Source organism: Ranitomeya imitator, chromosome 1, assembly GCF_032444005.1.
Source record: "Ranitomeya imitator isolate aRanImi1 chromosome 1, aRanImi1.pri, whole genome shotgun sequence".
NCBI classification, from domain to species: Eukaryota; Metazoa; Chordata; class Amphibia; order Anura; family Dendrobatidae; genus Ranitomeya; species Ranitomeya imitator.
The window spans coordinates 326,496,418-326,516,265 of record NC_091282.1 but is presented as its reverse complement, the minus strand read 5'-3'; the positions used below and the strand labels follow the sequence as shown (position 1 = coordinate 326,516,265).

The 19,848-nt window shown below is 45.3% G+C and overlaps 1 protein-coding gene and 1 long non-coding RNA gene across 4 annotated transcripts in view; one reads left to right on the top strand and one right to left on the bottom strand.

Moving 5' to 3' along the window:
- LOC138671056 (clustered mitochondria protein homolog) overlaps positions 1-17,884 on the bottom strand; it is a 63,814-nt gene extending 45,930 nt beyond the window's left edge. The window contains exons 1-10 of the mRNA XM_069758932.1: positions 17,754-17,884; positions 13,419-13,543; positions 11,152-11,323; positions 10,907-11,050; positions 10,656-10,810; positions 10,084-10,238; positions 9,627-9,752; positions 9,257-9,404; positions 1,335-1,427; positions 280-974 (exon numbers count right to left, since the gene is read on the bottom strand). Of these exons, the coding sequence (XP_069615033.1) occupies positions 280-974; positions 1,335-1,427; positions 9,257-9,404; positions 9,627-9,752; positions 10,084-10,238; positions 10,656-10,810; positions 10,907-11,050; positions 11,152-11,323; positions 13,419-13,543; positions 17,754-17,832 (1,892 nt within the window). The 5' untranslated portion in view covers positions 17,833-17,884. The remainder of the gene's footprint in view (positions 1-279; positions 975-1,334; positions 1,428-9,256; positions 9,405-9,626; positions 9,753-10,083; positions 10,239-10,655; positions 10,811-10,906; positions 11,051-11,151; positions 11,324-13,418; positions 13,544-17,753) is intronic.
- Positions 13,625-19,848, top strand: part of LOC138671065 (uncharacterized) — a 31,366-nt gene continuing 25,142 nt past the window's right edge. For 2 of the 3 annotated variants that reach the window (XR_011319422.1, XR_011319420.1), the window contains exon 1: positions 13,625-13,718. This is a non-coding gene — a long non-coding RNA (uncharacterized lncRNA). Of the gene's footprint in view, positions 13,719-18,025; positions 18,083-19,848 lie in introns of those variants that run through there. The other variant, XR_011319421.1, reaches the window with a different exon arrangement.

The following is a 19,848-nucleotide window of genomic DNA, read 5'->3' as shown; positions in this document are numbered from 1 at the left end:
TGACAGATGGAACAAAATTAGTGAAAACTAGTGCAAAATCACTGATGAAACTTGATCCGTTTTTCTGGCATATGAAAAACTTGTGTGTGATTGAGGCCTAACTGTGGCATTAGTCCCCTGCCCAGCACCTGGGTCACTTGTGCTCACCCTACATCATACCAGTAGAAACATCACTTAATACTTTTAGAACACAACCTATATCACATGATCATACATCTTTTCTTCACCATCTGATAATATGTGCCTCCTTGGTTCCTAGCATCTGTCCAAGTAACTTACTTGTGCTGAACGAATCTTTCTACAAGTTCTGGCCTCAAACTGCACAATCGGTGCCGATATGGTTTAGGGAATCCATGGTTTTGACAATTTTTCATTAAGTCTTCTTCCTTCACTTGTATAAAGTTCACATCGGGTGGGAAAGTTCTTAGGAGATCCAAAATGTAGTGACGCCCGTCATTACCCACAATTCCTTTGCACTCCACAGAAGAACACAGAAGCACCTCTTCATCCTTCTCATTTAGAACCGTGTGCCTCATTATCCGCAGTGGTTTACAGGCTTTCTGGAGCAAGCTGAGATATTTTACATTTGTAGTTACGGTTTTACCAAAGTCAATAGAACCATATACAACACTTTGGTCTTCCTTCCGGTCCAATATTCCAGGTATGATTGACTGAGCAGTTACCCGGTATCCTCTGTAATCGAGAACTACTGTGCCTAAGACATAGAGTTCGTCTATGTCCAAATCACTGTAGGCCTGGACTCCTCTGAGGTCATGGGTCGCAGCCACGTGGGCAGCATGATCTCCACCCAGGTCCTTGTAGTGATCTCTTACATCAAAGCCAAAGCTAAAAAAGATGTTGTTCCAAATAAACATTTGCATCTTTGTTTCCTCTCCAGGGTTAATTGCCATAACGTTTCCATCAATTACTGCCATAGCTCCTCGGGTGGAGGCCCCAACAAAATCAGAGTTAATCTAGAAGGTATAATAATAGAGACAACAGTCAGCCAGTATGAATCCACATCTATGTTCCGACATGATATGTACAAGAAATAGAGCTTTTAGATAGCACCAATTTCAGGTGATCTTAAAACATGGTCCCCTAGCTGTCACCCATCTTGCTCATTCAAGCCATTGATCTCATAACCAAAGCTGAATAATTTCACAACCTGGTCAGGCAGCAGAATTTTAAGGACTGTAACTAAACAGATCTACTCCATGTTTAAAAATTATATTATGGGCCTATCAAGCTTTCATGCAATATATTGGATGTCAAATCCATAAGGACACCAATAAATCAATCTACAATATACAATCAATATTCACTGGTATTACCTTAAAATTAGCTCTCTGTCGCAGTAGATGATCAGATGGGAGCTCCCGGGGAAGTTCTCGAGTTGTCTGCAGCTCCTCATTCCAGTCTCTTGTCTATAAAACAGAGAATATTTCATATGTGAATCAAACCTAAAAATTAGGGTAACTCACCACTACAATTACAATAGTAATAGATCTACCTATGCAGTAGACCTGTTTTTTTCCCGGCACGGATATGAATATTTTTTAACCTACTTATTCTTCTACATTCTGTATAGTCTAATGTAATATCAATGCATTTTGTAAATTGCCTTCTATACAGTTCCCGTATAGTAATCTACGTCCTAAATGAGTATAGACTATGCACAAGGGGGAGGCAACAACATGTTAGATTTGTACAGATTAGAAAAACTATCACCCTTTACATTTAATAATTAAAAAAAACTAAGCATTATTTAAATTTTTATTTCATAAATCAATAGTACACATGAAAATAAGCAACTTTTGTTATGTAAAATAAAGCGTCATGGAATAAATGGCGCCATAATAATCAATAATAACTTTTGTAATACATTTTATGCTGTAAGTAATGAAATGACAGTTAGGCCATGTTCACACGTTCCTGATTTCCCTGCTGTGATAAAGGGGGGGGGGGGGGGTCATTTACCTTTTTTATTTATTTTGATTACTGTGAGGTTATCACAGTGATCAAAATGTGCCTGGAACGAATCTGCCGGCCGGCAGATTCGGCGGGCGCACTGCGTATGCGCCCACCATTTTGGAAGATGGCGGCGCCCAGGGAGAAGACGGCCGGACGGACACCGGGAGGCCCGGTAAGTATAAACGGGGGAGATGAGGGCACGGGGTGTGGGCGTCGGAGCACGGGGGGGATGGTATCGGAGCATGGGGGGTGGGATTGGAGCACGGGGGGGGGGGCAGCCACACTCCGCCCACGCACTTCCTGCTGCAGCGGTTCTGCACCACAAACCGCAGAAAACCCGCAGATATTTTTTTCGTCTGCGGGTTTTACTGCAGGTTTGACCTCACAATGGAGGTCTATGGGTGCAGAACCGCTGCAGTTCTGCACAAAGAAGTGACATGGTACTTCTTTTTAACCGCAGCTATTCAGCGCGGCTTTTTTAGTGCATTTCCGCATCATGTGCACAGTGGTTCCTGTTTTCCATAGGGTACATTGTACTGTACTGTTATGATCTGGTGGTTAGGACAAATAGTGTATCTGGTAGTTAGAGCACCAGAAAAGACCTGATAGCACGTTAATACAGGACAAGCTCTGGGAAGTGGAACCTCTGCTGACCGCAATCCCTAATCCTATCACGTACACTAGAAATAGCCGTGGAGCGCTCCTATCATGACCTAGGCGCCTCATCACAGCCTCAGAACTAGCTAGCCCTAGAGATAGGCTTATTTTTCCTATCTTGCCTCAGAGAAAATTCCCCAAAGGAAAAGGCAGCCCCCCACATATATTGACTGTGAGTAAGATGAAATCACAAACACAGAGATGAAATAGATTTAGCAAAGAGAGGCCCGACTTACTAAACAGACAGAAGATAGGAAAGGTCACTTTGCAGTCAGCAAAAAACCCTACAAAAGCCACACAGAGAGTGCAGGGAAAAATACCTTCCGCACCGACTAACGGAGCGGAGGCGCCCCTCTGCGTCCCAGAGCTTCCAGCAAACAAGGCAAAATTCACATAAGCATGCTGGACAGAAAAAATAGCAAACAAGAAAAAAGCAAAGCGAAACTTAGCTTCTGCTGGAGAAAACAGGTAACCAGGAAGATCCAGGAGCGAACTAGACCAATGCTACAACATTGACAGCTGGCATCGGACAAGGATCCAAGTGGAGTTAAATAGAGCAGCCCACTAACGAATTAGCCTCGTCACCTGTGGAAGGAAATTCACAACACTGTACCCTGCATGGAAAACAGCTGCGGAGCCGCAGCGGCAAAATCGCGGCGGTTCCGCAGTTAAACGCACTGTGTGAACATGGCCTTACAGTTCTCCATAGAACTTTATAAGGACCAACCGTCATCTCCTATTTCAGAACTGGGATCATTGGTATTCACTGAATTTACAATTTTGAGAATGAAAGATCCATACAGGAGGAGAAAGGAGCAGGACTCTTTTGTATAATACAGAGTGTCTCCTTTTCATGTGTGCTGTTGAATATATATATATATATATATATATATATACATATACACACACAGTTATAGCACCTCACTTCTCTTATTTTCCCATCACGCCTCTCATTTTCCCCCTCACATCTCTCATTTTTCCCCTCACTCCTCTCATTCCCCCCTAACACTTGTCATTTCGACCTCACATCTGTCATTTTCCGATTACTCCACTATTTTCCCCTCACGCCTCATTTTGCACTCACACCTTTTCATTTTCACCTCACACCCCTCATTTTCCCCTCAGTATATACAGTGGGGCAAAAAAGTATTTAGTCAGTCAGCAATAGTGCAAGTTCCACCACTTAAAAAGATGAGAGGCGTCTGTAATTTACATCATAGGTAGACCTCAACTATGGGAGACAAACTGAGAAAAAAAAATCCAGAAAATCACATTGTCTGTTTTTTTAACATTTTATTTGCATATTATGGTGGAAAATAAGTATTTGGTCAGAAACAAAATTTCATCTCAATACTTTGTAATATATCCTTTGTTGGCAATGACAGAGGTCAAAAGTTTTCTGTAAGTCTTCACAAGGTTGCCACACACTGTTGTTGGTATGTTGGCCCATTCCACCATGCAGATCTCCTCTAGAGCAGTGATGTTTTTGGCTTTTCGCTTGGCAACACCGACTTTCAACTCCCTCCAAAGGTTTTCTATAGGGTTGAGATCTGGAGACTGGCTAGGCCACTCCAGGACCTTGAAATGCTTCTTACGAAGCCACTCCTTCGTTGCCCTGGCGGTGTGCTTTGGATCATTGTCATGTTGAAAGACCTAGCCACGTTTCATCTTCAATGCCCTTGCTAATGGAAGGAGGTTTGCACTCAAAATCTCACGATACATGGCCCCATTCATTCTTTCATGTACCCGGATCAGTCGTCCTGGCCCCTTTGCAGAGAAACAGCCCCAAAGCATGATGTTTCCACCACCATGCTTTACAGTAGGTATGGTGTTTGATGGATGCAAATCAGTATTCTTTTTCCTCCAAACACGACAAGTTGTGTTTATACCAAACAGTTCCAGTTTGGTTTCATCAGACCATAGGACATTCTCCCAAAACTCCTCTGGATCATCCAAATGCTCTCTAGCAAACTTCAGACGGGCCCAGACATGTACTGGCTTAAGCAGTGGGACACGTCTGGCACTGCAGGATCTGAGTCCATGGTGGCGTAGTGTGTTACTTATGGTAGGCCTTGTTACATTGGTCCCAGCTCTCTGCAGTTCATTCACTAGGTCCCCCCGCGTGGTTCTGGGATTTTTGCTCACCGTTCTTGTGATCATTCTGACCCCACGGGGTGGGATTTTGCGTGGAGCCCCAGATCGAGGGAGATTATCAGTGGTCTTGTATGTCTTCCATTTTCTAATTATTGCTCCCACTGTTGATTTCTTCACTCCAAGCTGGTTGGCTATTGCAGATTCAGTCTTCCCAGCCTGGTGCAGGGCTACAATTTTGTTTCTGGTGTCCTTTGACAGCTCTTTGGTCTTCACCATAGTGGAGTTTGGAGTCAGACTGTTTGAGGGTGTGCACAGGTGTCTTTTTATATTGATAACAAGTTTAAACAGGTGCCATTACTACAGGTAATGAGTGGAGGAAAGAGGAGACTCTTAAAGAAGAAGTTACAGGTCTGTGAGAGCCAGAAATCTTGATTGTTTGTTTCTGACCAAATACTTATTTTCCACCATAATATGCAAATAAAATGATAAAAAAACAGACAATGTGATTTTCTGGATTTTTTTTTCTCAGTTTGTCTCCCATAGTTGAGGTCTACCTATGATGTAACTTACTGACGCCTCTCATCTTTTTAAGTGGTGGAACTTGCACTATTGCTGACTGACTAAATACTTTTTTGCCCCACTGTACATGTATGTCATCTCCCCTGTATATAGTATATGCCTCGATGTCATCTCTTCTGTATATAGTATATACCTGTATATCATCTCCTCCTATATACAGGTACAGTACAGACTAAAAGTTTGGACTCACATTCTCATTTAAAGATTTTTCTGTATTTTCATGACTATGAAAATTGTACATTCACACTGAAGGCATCAAAACTATGAATTAACACGTGGAATTATATACTTAACAAAAAAGTGTGAAACAACTGAAAATATGTCTTATATTCTAGGCTCTTCAAAGTAGCCACCTTTTGCTTTGATGACTGCTTTGCACACTCTTGGCATTCTCTTGATGAGCTTCAAGAAGTAGTCACCGGGAATGGGCTTACAACAATCTTGAAGGAGTTCCCAGAGATGCTTAGCACTTGTTGGCCCTTTTGCCTTCACTATGCGGTCCAGCTCACCCCAAACCATCTCGATTGGGTTCAGGTCTGGTGACTGCGGAGGCCAGGTCATCTGGTGTAGCACCCCATTACTCTCCTTGTTCAAATAGCCCTTACATAGCCTGGAGGTGTGTTTGGGGTCATTGTCCTGTTTAAAAATAAATGATGGTCCAACTAAACGCAAACCGGATGGAATAGCATGTCGCTGCAAGATGCTGTGGTAGCCATACTGGTTCAGTAAGTATCACACAGTGTCACCAGCAAAGCACCCCCACACCATCACACCTCCTCCTCCATAGCTTCACGGTGGGAACCAGGCATGTAGAGTCCATCCGTTCACCTTTTCTGCGTCACACAAAGACACGGTGGTTGGAACCAAAGACCTCAAATTTGGACTCATCAGACCAAAGCACAGATTCCCACTGGTCTAATGTCCATTCCTTGTGTTCTTTAGCCCAAACAAGACTCTTCTGCTTGTTGCCTGTCAGCATTGGTTTCCTAGCAGCTATTTTACCATGAAAGCCTGCTGCACAAAGTCTCCTCTTAACAGTTTTTGTAGAGATGTGTCTGCTGCTAGAAATCTGTGTGGCATTGACCTGGTCTCTAATCTGAGCTGCTGTTAACCTGCGATTTCTGAGGCTGGTAACTCGGATAAACTTATCCTCAGAAGCAGAGGTGACTCTTGGTCTTCCTTTCCTGGGGCAGTCCTCATGTGAGACAGTTTCTTTGCAGCTCTTGATGGTTTTTGCCACTGCACTTGGGGACACTTTCAAAGTTTTCCCAATTTTTCGGACTGACTGACCTTCATTTCTTAAAGTAATGATGGCCACTCGTTTTTCTTTACTTAGCTGCTTTTTTCTTGCCATAATACAAATTCCAACAGTCTGTTCAGTAGGACTATCAGCTGTGTATCCACCAGACTTCTGCACAACACAACTGATGGTCCCAACCCCATTTATAAGGCAAGAAATCCCACTTATTAAACCTGACAGGGCAGACCTGTGAATTGAAAACCATTCCCGGTGACTACCTCTTGAAGCTCATCAAGCGAATGCCAAGAGTGTGCAAAGCAGTCATCAAAGCAAAAGGTGGCTACTTTGAAGAACCTAGAATATAAGACATAATTTCAGTTGTTTCACAAAGTATATAATTCCACATGTGTTAATCCATACTTTTGATGCTTTCAGTGTGAATGTACAATTTTCATAGTCATGAAAATACAGAAAAATCTTTAAATGACAATGTGCGTCCAAACTTTTGGTCTGTACTGTACCTGCATGTCATCTCCTGTATATAGTATATATCTGTATGTCATCTCACCTGTATATAGTATATACCTGCTGTATGTCATCTCCTCCTTTATATACCTATGTGTCATCTCCTCTTTTATATAGTACTGTGTATACCTGTATGTCATCTCCTCCTGTATATAGTATATACGTGTCATCTCCTCCTGTATATAGTATATATCTGTATGTCATCTCCTCCTTTATATAGTATATACCTGTATGTCATCTCCTCCTGTATATAGTATGCACCTGTAAGGCTACGTTCACATTTGCGTTGTGCAGTGCTGCGTCGGCGACGCAACGCACAACGCAAACCAAAATGCATGCAAAACGCATTGTTTTGTGACGCATGCGTCCTTTTTTGGCATGATTTTGGACGCAAAAAAAAAATGCAACTTGCTGCGTCCTCTGCGCTCTGACGCGTGCGCCAAAAAAGACGCATGCATCACAAAACGCAATGCAACGCATGTCCATGCGCCCCCATGTTAAATATAGGGACGCATGCGTCGCCGCGGCTGCACCCGATGCAGCCCGGCAGAACGCAAATGTGAACGTAGCCTAAGTCATCTCCTCCTGTATTAGACCTCGTTCACACATTATTTGGTCAGTATTTTTACCTCAGTATTTGTAAGCTAAACTGGAAGCCTGATAAATCTCCAGCCAACAGGAAGCCCTCCCCCCCGGCAGTATATATTAGCTCACACATACACATAATAGACAGGTCATGTGACTGACAGCTGCCGTATTTCCTATATGGTACATTTGTTGCTCTTATAGTTTGTCTGCTTATTAATCAGATTTTTATTTTTGAAGGATAATACCAGACTTGTGTGTGTTTTAGGGCGAGTTTCATGTGTCAAGTTGTGTGTGTTGAGTTGCATGTGGCGACATGCATGTAGTGACTTTTGTGAGAGGAGTTTTATGTGGCGACATTCGTGTAGCAACTTTTTGTGTGTCGAGTTGCATGTGACAGGTTAGTGTAGCAAGTTGTGTGCATGGTGAGTTTTGCACGTGGCGAGTTTTATGTGTGGCGTGTTTTGAGTATGTGCAAGTTTTGTGTGAGGCAAGTTTTGCATGTGTTGCAACTTTTGTGCATGTGGCAATTTTTCCGCGTGTGCAAGTTTTGCGTGTGGAGAGTTTTCCATGAGGTGAGTTTTGCATGTGTGGCTAGTTTTGCGTGAGCCTAGTTTTCCATGTGGCAAGTTTTGCATATGGCGAATTTTGCACGTGGTGAGGTTTGAGCGGTGACTTTTGTGTTTCGACTTTTATGTGGCGAGGTTGGTGTATGTGTGGTGAAATGTGTGCTGAAGGTGGTATATGTGTTCAAGCATGTGGTAGTGTGTGGCGCATTTTGTGTGTGTGTTCATATCCCCGTGTGTGGTGAGTATCCCATGTTGAGGCCCCACCTTAGCAACTGTACGGTATATACTCTTTGGCACCATCGCTCTCACTCTTTAAGTCCCCTTTGTTCACATCTGGCAGCTGTCAATTTGCCTACAACACTTTTCCTTTCACTTTTTCCCCCATTATGTAAATAGGGGCAAAATTGTTTGAATTGGAAAGCGCTGGGTTAAAATTTCGCCTCACAACATATAGGCTATGATGCTTTCGGGGTCCAGACGTGTGACTGTGCAAAATTTTGTGGCTGTAGCTGCTACGGTGCAGATGCCAATCGCGGACATACACACACATTCAGCTTTATATATTAGATATATAATTAAGAAGGTAGTCACACTTTAAGGTCAGTTTCTTGCAAATTCACAAAAGATCCATAAACCAAGAGCTCTAATAAAAATGTGTCTGGACCAAGCACTGAATCAGCAGAATAAACAGAGTCATAAAGATATATGTGTTGACATGCAGGCTTGGACTGGCCCACAGGAGGAGAGGAAAATCTTCCGCTGGACCCCTGTGCAAGTGCAAGAGTGGGCCACCACCCTCTTATATGAGCAGTACTCAGCACCATATACTTGAATCACTATGTACAGACAAAGGGAGCATCTTATTCATTTATCAATCTATCCAGATCATTGTTATATAACTTTGTGACTGAGGATAATGTCACATTTGCATGTAGCTGAAAATTGGGACCCTGGAGATAATTAATAGTCGGCTCTTGGCACCCCAGTCCCACACTGTTGACATGCCAGACTGGTCATGAATTTGTGGTCGTACCTGGCCGGGAATGTGCTCCTCATACCCCAGACGTGAATTATACGCATCCTCTGCCCTTACACAGTCTATGATATGATTGCTGCTTGGGGCAATCCAGCTGTAAATCTGATAAGGAGTTGCAATTCTCTCTAATGGATGACGTTGAACCCTAAAAATTGGGGGGAGAATAAAAATATGTCTTATATTGACACGATACTACACACTCTAAGCAATACTCCATAAGAGCACTTCAACTGAAAAAAAAAAAACAAATCAAGAAATTAGCAGCTAACTCTACAGATGGATGTGTCTGACAAGTATGTAGATTGTTTCTACAGTGCTGGTCTTTGTATATTTGTGGGATCAGGACGGCTATGTTGTAGACACTTACCTTTTCTTTTGTAGATTGGAAAAGTTTTTCTTGAAAGCCGAGCTAACCTGGCTCAGCAATTCAACAATACTGTGGCTCAAGTGGCTCGGTGATGCGGGTTTCGGATTAAATACTTCTGCTGTTGACCTTCGAAGAAATGCTAAATTACTGATGTTTTTTATTTAAAGAGAACCTGTCAGAAATGATCACCCCATAACCATTAATATGAACTTGTAGCCCACAGCCTGAATTGATGTTCCAATTCTAAAGGTTATATTATGGGACTTCTATTTAACACCGTATTGTAACCCCCCAACATAACCTTTGTTTCATTATAAAGCCTAACACAATTTTTCACATGTTCTGAGCAGAAACACTGAATGTATTGCTGCACTGGAAGCACAATTTTGGCGTTCCAAGGTAGTCTCAGACAAATTAAGTATGACTGACCATTAAAAACGTTCCTCATAGTACTTACTGGTTGATGTAGAAACCCCTGTTGGAAGAAGTGATATTAATGTGGTGGTCTTCCATTGTCACAACAGTTAAATACAAGAGATCGCCATGCATTTTCCGATTGCCTGGAGGAGGATTCCAGCCGCTCATAATCAATGATTTCAGACATTGTGGAGTCTGTTGTAAAGACAGTATCACATGAAGGAAAGTCATAAAAAAGTAAATGGGATCTCCCTAAAACAGACATTTATGACACTTGGATCAAGATAGCTGTTTCTCTAACTCCTATCGAAACTAGTGTTTATCTCATGAAAAGCCTGATGAAGGGCAACATTTATGTCGACAATGGGTGACCAGGCACCCCACCAGATCTTAGGATCATAGATATCCGAGCACTTAAACATTTTTATAATATTCTTCTGATGTACCACAAATGACTAATGTCAACATCCCTTTCATATATATGGCAAAAAAATGAAAAGTGATGTTAAGAAGCATCTCTGGCAGAAGGCCCTAAATTGTGACAACAATCAGTGGGGTAGGTACATGCCTCTCTGACAGTGGAAAGCCCCAGAACAGTAGTAAAGAAGTTACCTTGATGTCGAAACTGATTGGTTGAAGAGCTTGTAAAGGACGCTCTATACTTCCTGGAAGAATATATTCTGGTGGAGAACAGTCTATGGCTTCCAGCCCTTGTTCTGCAGTTGAACGCTTCTTCTTCTTTCCATTGTTTTCTGAACTGGAGGAATCTAAATGAGGGAAAACAGATTTTTTGGGAAAATAGATAAATTCAGGGTGAAACATGAAAACTTTATTATAAAAAATCTTAATCAAATTTTTGGTACCTCCAACGTCACCTTCTGAAATGTTGCTGAGGAAGGACAGTGAGCTGCAGTCTATTCCATTGTAGGCATCAGATAATTCCAAGCTTTTCAACAAGTCCCTGAAATGGCGTATGTGAATTCGTGCCTCTCTGATGGTATATGGTTCTAAGAAAGAAACCATTTGAAGTATTATAATTAATGTCATGAGATCCTCTGCTCCATGTGTATATAATATATATATATATTACACACACATATACACTTACCTTCAACCACTTTTAAAACAGAACTTTCTTTCAGTCCCTCAACAGACTTAAGCTCTGAAAAGTTGTCCAGAACATTCCCATCAAATTGCAGTGAAAAGCAAGTTCTATGGCAGGAATCTTCATGTTCCATCAAAACCTGGATAATCTCCTGCACCAGTTCTTTTGATGATACCTGTGCACATAAAGTATGACATACAATTCCTTTCTACATACCAATGAGCTCAGAAATGATAGAGTTTGGAATGGTTGTGGGATTTTTTGCCCAATTATCAAGAAAAACATCTTTGAGGTGAGGCACTGATGTTGTGTCAGACAATCACTGTTTTGTTCATCTCAAAAGGTGTTCATTTGGGTTGCGGTCAGGCCTCTGTACGGGTCAATCAAGTTCTCACACTGGTACATTCACATTCACCCTACCAGACCTTTATGGACCTTCATTGTGTTCTGGTGCACAGTCTTGATGGAACAGAAAAGAGCCTACCTCACACTGCTCCCACAAAGTTGGAAGAACACATTCTCCAAAATGTCTAGCTATGATGAAGTATTACGATTTCCCTTTACTAGAACTAATATCAAAGATAAACTTGGCACACGTGTCGTGAGATGCAGTGATAATTTAATAGAGAAGAGTACATACAGTAGACGTTTCGGTCAAATTAGACCTTCATCAATGTACCTCACTTAGAGCTTATGGGTTTTATGGGTCACAAAGGGTAAAATAACCACACTTGTAGTAAGAAGTCAGTCTTTGGTAGGGCCGTGTCCGGCACCAGCGGAAGGAGTAACGGACGCAGTGTCCACTGCTAGTCCAGTGTGTGACCCTATAACATCATCCGTCCTCCACCAAACTTTACAGTGGGCACAATGCAGTCCGGCAGGTTCTCATGACATTCATACCTTAGTTTTATACACCTATGGCAATCAGACTGAATGAAAAACCGGAATTCAATAATTACGGGCTAATACTTTTGTCCATGTAATGTGTATAGATAGATGCATCTTGTTTAATTATTAAGGACAAAAACTCCAGTTTCCATTCATTGAGTTGAGGGAGCCTGGAAAATACAACAAGCCTTTTTCTACTAGCATGGTCAATGTAAAAGATACGTAGTATTCATTTACATGGTACAATGGAGGGTAATGGTATGATCATAAACTGAAGTACTAAAAAACTAAATTACCTATAATTGTAACAATCAAACCAGGTTTTCTATGTACAAAGTTTAGCAGAGCGGCTGCGGGAGTGGCCTGTACATTCCATGTTGGTGTCATATTTTGCTGGAGTGGAAGAAAAGACGCCATTCCGTCCAGAGCAAGCCAGGGTTTGGGCTGCGTAGAGAGCCTTAAAGGTGACAGGTCTGAGAGATTTTCGTAAAAGAGTATTGTGTTCACACGAGTGCCTTCAATAATGAGAAGTGTAATATGTAAGGGTATGTTTCCACGTTCAGGAAACGCTGCGTGTTTGACGCTGCATAGAGACGCAGCGTCAAACACGCAGCGTCCAGATGTTACAGCATAGTGGAGGAGATTTAATGAAATCCCGACTCCACTATGCGTGGTGACACGCACGCGGCGGCCCTGCGAATCCGGACATGCGGCGTCTTTTTAGATCGCAGCATGTCCGTTTACCTTGCGGCGACGCTGCGCCGCCGCAAGGTTGAACACAGGGCCCTATGTGTGGGGTGCGATGATTACGGATGTGTGCAATGAACACATCCGGCATCATCGCGTCTCCAGAAGGGGGCGGAGTTTTGGGCGGAGAGAGTTTGCTGCTCCGTCAAAACCGCCGGCCATCCTGAACGTGGACACGTACCCTAATGTGTAGTTAGCGGTCAGACAGCCCGGATTTAATTGTCATAATGTCAAGTACTTGCTTTGCCATGTATGAAGATAATCGATCTGATTTCCACCAGTTGTGATGACCCTATGGAATCTGATGGAGAATTTCACAATTTTATATGGATTGGACATAAAAAGCCCCTCTATCTATAGTCTCTGTATGAAATTGGGGGCACATGAAGGAGTTGTCATACAGTTGGGTGCATTGGCCTCCACTTTCTTAATATTTCACCGCGTCAGTGAAGGTATAGCTTGTAGGCAACGAAAATCCAAGCTCTGATCAGACCGAGTCTCAGCAGTGCTGAGTCAGCTCCCTTTACTATCAAAAATGTCTTAGGTTATGTTTTCTTTGATATGTCAGAAGATAAAAATGGACACAAATCTACACAGACATTTTAGATCTCAACACTCATAAAAATGTCTCTCACCTGTATTTCAATACAGTCTCCTCCCGGTAGCTGAATAGTCACATTATACAGACCCTGAGAACCGTGCGTGTCCCCTGTCGGGGTTACACCTTTGGGCGCTTTTCCTTCTGACACTTTGGTAATATCTATAAATATAATACATAGTAGGACATGAGTCTTTTATTATTAATAAGTACTGAAGGCGATATTTATTCTATGCTGGTAACAGGTCCACTTTTCTCAGGATACCTTGGGGACAATCTTTCAGTCTGTTCATCACATAGAGCCTGACAGCAAGAGGACAGGCTAATAAATATTGAGGTATGTGTACGTGTAGATTTGTAACTATTTTTTTTTTAGTGGGTCCACTTCAAAAAGCGTCTAACAAAAACTCTTCAGAAATGCTCTCTCCCTATACATTTCTATTCTGCTGTTCATATGCTGAGTGTCTGCAGCGTTTTTTCTGCTCAAGAAATGCTTCAAGAATTTTTTTTTTAATGCTTCAAAAAACTGTTCAAAATAGCTTTAGAAAATGAAAAACTCCCCAAAGAATGAGGGTTTACTGTAGCAGTCATCACTAGAAAACTCGCCATTTTTAACACCTCATACCCATAGTGTAAGAAATAATGGACAGTGTTGCACATAGCAAAAAAAAAAAAAAAACTGATTTTATTTTTTTAAATTAACCTATAAAGATGTTGGAGATCATCCAAAAATGTCTTCCGTAGAGAAAATACTCCACGATTAATGCAAATAGAAATGATTGCTACAGTCTGAAATGTCATCCCCTGCGGGCAAATATTTGTAATGTATTAACCTGCTCTTATTAGGACCCTCCAGCAAAGTATTCTGCAGACGCAGATCATGACCTCGTACACAGGACGCTGTCAGATGAGACATTCGGGATGACTTCACGCGTGGTCACGCACTGCATCCTTTCATTTCCCCAACTCTGAAAAATCTGTGGATGTTGGTGGCTTTATTACATACAATCTGACTTCACCTTTTGTGTTTAGGGGGTTGTCCACTGCTTGCAAAATCATGGTCAATGGGGCCACGTGGGATAATTTAAAGCTCCATTCGAGCGGTTTTTTTTTTATTTCACTGCTGGAGTGGAATCACTAATCCATGTTTCCTGCTCTTAGCAAAGTACTCACCAGCCAACATCTTTTGATCTTCCCGATGCTGCTACGGTCTCACACCGCCATCTTGTGACCGCAGCCTCCGACTGACAGGAAGTCAGAGGTATCGGACACAAGCTCTCTCGGGGGAAAGGTTCTGAACACTAAAGTAGGACTATTTGTCACGGCTAGCTTCACCCGTCAGTGCCCCTTGTACCACCCAGTACATGCCCCACCAGCAAAGCCTTAGCTGCGCCACTGTCCTAATATATCAGATATGTACACAGAGGTCAATAAATATACCATAACTTGCCAAATGATCCACTTCTCACTTGTGGTGGATGATAGGTAAGGTGTCCAAGGCAGGAGCGGACACAGACAGAAGAGGGCCCCTGTGTGAGAACAATATATGGGCCCTATGCCGTCTAATAACTCATCACAATTCCACTGGCTTTGGAGAAAGTGGCCCCCGACACACTTGGGTCCCTGTGTGGTTGCACCAATTGAAGGTCCAGCCCTGGTCCTGGGTTAAGTGACTTGCCAGTAAATTGGCCTTAGATAAGACCCACTAGCAGCAGGAGCAGATGGGAGCAGGCAGACGTAGTCCAGCTCACCCACTTTGAGGCTTCTAAGTAGATTCGGCATGGAAAGGCCACCCGTGCTCAATGTGGCCGAAGACTGAATAATCAATTAAGGATAATCCAAACGTTTCTTGTATCAAAAACGTTATTCCATGAAACTTTGATAAAAATTGGGCAGTAGTCCTGCGGTGTATAGCCAGTACTGGTCCAGACTCCACATCCCCCAGTAGTCCTGCTGTATATAGACAGTACTGGTCCAGACCCCAGATCCCCCAGTAATCCTGCAATGTATGGCCAGTACTGGTCCAGACCCCTGATCCCCAGTAGTCCGGCTGTGTATGGCCAGTACTGGTCCTGATGCCAGATTCCCCAATAGCCCTGCTGTGTATGGCCAGTACTGGTCCAGATGCCAGATGCCCCAGTAGTCCTGCTGTGTATGGCCAGTACTGGTGCAGACCCCAGATCCCCAGTAGTCCGGCTGTGTATGGCCAGTACTGGTCCAGACCCCAGATCCCCAGTAGTCCGGCTGTGTATGGCCAGTACTGGTCCAGACCCCAGATCCCCAGTAGTCCTGCTGTGTATGGCCAGTACTGGTCCAGACCCCAGATCCCCAGTAGTCCGGCTGTGTATGGCCAGTACTGGTCCAGACCCCAGATCCCCAGTAGTCCGGCTGTGTATGGCCAGTACTGATCCAGACCCCAGATCCCCAGTAGTCCGGCTGTGTATGGCCAGTACTGGTGCAGACCCCAGATCCCCAGTAGTCCTGCTGTGTATGGCCAGTACTGGTCCAGACCCCAGATCCCCAGTAGTCCGGCTGTGTATGGCCAGTACTGGTCCAGACCCCAGATCTACAGTAGTCCGGCTGTGTATGGCCAGTACTGATCCAGACCCCAGATCCCCAGTAGTCCGGCTGTGTATGGCCAGTACTGGTGCAGACCTTAGATCCCCAGTAGTCCTGCTGTGTATGGCCAGTACTGGTGCAGACCCCAGATCCCCAGTAGTCCTGCTGTGTATGGCCAGTACTGGTGCAGACCCCAGATCCCCAGTAGTCCTGCTGTGTATGTCCAGTACTGGTGCAGACCCCAGATCCCCAGTAGTCCGGCTGTGTATGGCCAGTACTGGTCCAGACCCCAGATCCCCAGTAGTCCTGCTGTGTATGGCCAGTACTGGTGCAGACCCCAGATCCCCAGTAGTCCGGCTGTGTATGGCCAGTACTGGTCCAGACCCCAGATCCCCAGTAGTCCTGCTGTGTATGGCCAGTACTGGTCCAGACCCCAGATCCCCAGTAGTCCGGCTGTGTATGGCCAGTACTGGTCCAGACCCCAGATCCCCAGTAGTCCTGCTGTGTATGGCCAGTACTGGTCCAGACCCCAGATCCCCAGTAGTCCTGCTGTGTATGGCCAGTACTGGTCCAGACCCCAGATCCCCAGTAGTCCTGCTGTGTATGTCCAGTACTGGTGCAGACCCCAGATCCCCAGTAGTCCGGCTGTGTATGGCCAGTACTGGTCCAGACCCCAGATCCCCAGTAGTCCTGCTGTGTATGGCCAGTACTGGTCCAGACCCCAGATCCCCAGTAGTCCTGCTGTGTATGGCCAGTACTGGTCCAGACCCCAGATCCCCAGTAGTCCTGCTGTGTATGGCCAGTACTGGTCCAGACCCCAGATCCCCAGTAGTCCTGCTGTGTATGTCCAGTACTGGTGCAGACCCCAGATCCCCAGTAGTCCTGCTGTGTATGTCCAGTACTGGTGCAGACCCCAGATCCCCAGTAGTCCGGCTGTGTATGGCCAGTACTGGTCCAGACCCCAGATCCCCAGTAGTCCTGCTGTGTATGGCCAGTACTGGTCCAGACCCCAGATCCCCAGTAGTCCTGCTGTGTATGGCCAGTACTGGTCCAGACCCCAGATCCCCAGTAGTCCTGCTGTGTATGGCCAGTACTGGTCCAGACCCCAGATCCCCAGTAGTCCTGCTGTGTATGGCCAGTACTGGTCCAGACCCCAGATCCCCAGTAGTCCTGCGGTGTATGGCCAGTACTGGTCCAGACCCCAGATCCCCACTAGTCCTGCTGTGTATGGCCAGTACTGGTCCAGACCCCAGATCCCCAGTAGTCCTGCTGTGTATGGCCAGTACTGGTCCAGACCCCAGATCCCCAGTAGTCCTGCTGTGTATGGCCAGTACTGGTCCAGACCCCAGATCCCCAGTAGTCCTGCGGTGTATGGCCAGTACTGGTCCAGACCCCAGATCCCCACTAGTCCTGCTGTGTATGGCCAGTACTGGTCCAGACCCCAGATCCCCAGTAGTCCTGCTGTGTATGGCCAGTACTGGTGCAGACCCCAGATCCCCAGTAGTCCTGCGCTGTATGAGCGGAGATGGCCACTACCTCTCCACATCTGGCTGTAGTAATGGACACAGCACAGGAAAGGTGACCAGGTGACCTTGGAAGTCTGACATTTGTGTGTCCCCAGATCCATCTCTCATGCGATATTGGGACGATCTGATTGTATAGGACATGACACATGCTAGATGTGAGCACAGCTGATCGGGGGATCCCTGGTTAGTGGGATCACATGTACAGAGACAGACACGGCTGGGGGGATCCACTAATGATGGGGATACACCAGCTCCTATGGTGCAGCGTCACACAGGGGTCTCCTCACCTTGGTGCAGGCTGTCCATGGCTTCCCCCGGACTGTGCGGGGAGAGCCCGGCTGTGTGGCCCCCGGCTCCGATCACCATGCTTCCAGCTCCGCGGGGCGATCAGTGCGGCGACCAACGAGTTACACAGAGGTCACCCCGCAACTTGTAACGGAGGAGGTGCCGCCTGCCTTATATGGTCACTGTGTCCTTTTACGGACGAGAAGCCTTGACAATAGCCAATCAGCACACGGGGGCGCGGCGTGTGTCAGCGCGAGTGTTACTATCCTCATTGAGTGGTGAAGGCCACTGAGTGTAGAGGTGACTGTGCCGGCCAGGACGAGCGCGGCAGGTGCGGGCCGGGCTGCGGGCGGTCAGTGCGCGCCGGGCTGCGGGCGGTCAGTGCGGGCCGGGCTGCGGGCGGTCAGTGCGCGCCGGGCTGCGGGCGGTCAGTGCGCGCCGGGCTGCGGGCGGTCAGTGGGCGCCGGGCTGCGGGCGGTCAGTGCGGGCCGGGCTGCGGGCGGTCAGTGTGTGCCACGTGACTGCAGCCCCCTTCTGTGCACAGTGACTAGAGGTCCATGATGCAAGAGGCTGAAAGAGGGGGAAAGCCTGACACAGTGATCCCAGCAATGTCACGGGGGTTATCTTGCCTCTATATGGCGTGCCATAGCGTGCACCCACGACACCACTGTCCTAGGGGGCAACAAAAGCCCACCCCAGTGAGGAGCAGGTCTCCAGCCTCAGGCAGTGCTGCCCCCTAAGGTATTTGGTCAGTAGTTCCCATCAGTGTTTGTATGCCAAAGCCAGGGGAAGATGGAAGAGTAAGTTCACACAGGGTATTTTTACTGTGTTTTTTATGCTAATTTTCAGCTGCTTTTTAGGCTATGTGCACACGTTCAGGATTTCTTGCAGAAAATTCCTGAGAAAAACCTTACATATATGCTAGCCACCTTAGGGAGAGACCCAAGTTGGGCTAAATGTAGCGGGACGAAAGAGACCGAAAAGCCCTCTACTTAAAGGAAATACATAGTGGATGCTTTCCTGAAACGGAAAGTACTTGCAAGCAGCATAATACAAAGAATAGCAGGTTTACCCAGAATCCTTTGCAGTGGGCGGAGCTATGCAAATCATCTCTTTCCACCCCGGTCTAATCCACAGCGCTTGGAACCGCCAAGCGTGCAATGCTGCGGATTAGTTTCTAAATTTACACAGCCAACCAATTCCTACCTGTGGACACGTGTTTCGGGCTTTAGGCCCTCATCAGCACAGGGCTGGAATTGGTTGGCTGTATGGAGCGGTTCCAAGCGCTGTGGCTTAGACTGGGGTGGAAAGAGATGATTTGCATAGCTCCGCCTACTGCAAAGGATTCTGGGTAAACCTGCTATTCTTTGTATTATGCTGCTTGCAAGTACTTTCCGTTTCAGGAAAGCATCCACTATGTATTTCCTTTAAGTAGAGGGCTTTTCGGTCTCTTTCGTCCCTCTACATTTAGCCCAACTTGGGTCTCTCCCTAAGGTGGCTAGCATATATGTATCGCTTGCTCACCGAGCCCCACTCCATACAGCCAACCAATTCCAGCCCTGTGCTGATGAGGGCCTAAAGCCCGAAACACGTGTCCACAGGTAGGAATTGGTTGGCTGTGTAAATTTAGAAACTAATCCGCAGCATTGCACGCTTGGCGGTTCCAAGCGCTGTGGATTAGACTGGGGTGGAAAGAGATGATTTGCATAGCTCCGCCTACTGCAAAGGATTCTCGGTAAACCTGGTATTCTTTGTATTATGCTGCTTACAAGTACTTTCCGTTTCAGGAAAGCATCCACTATGAGAAAAACCTGAAATTTTCTGCAAGAAATCTGCATGCGTTTTTGCCGCGTTTTTTTCCGGACATTTCCAAATGCATTTTATAGTGGGAAATCCGCAAAAAATCCGGAAAATTAATGAACATGCTGCGTTTTTTACCGCGATGCGTTTTTTTTCACGGAAAAAAAACATCATGTGCACAAAACATGCGGAATTCATTCTAAATGATGGGATGCTTATTGTATGCTGTTTTTTTGCGGTTTTATAGTGTTTTTATTGCGAAAAAACTGAAAAATCAGCAACGTGTGCACACAGCCT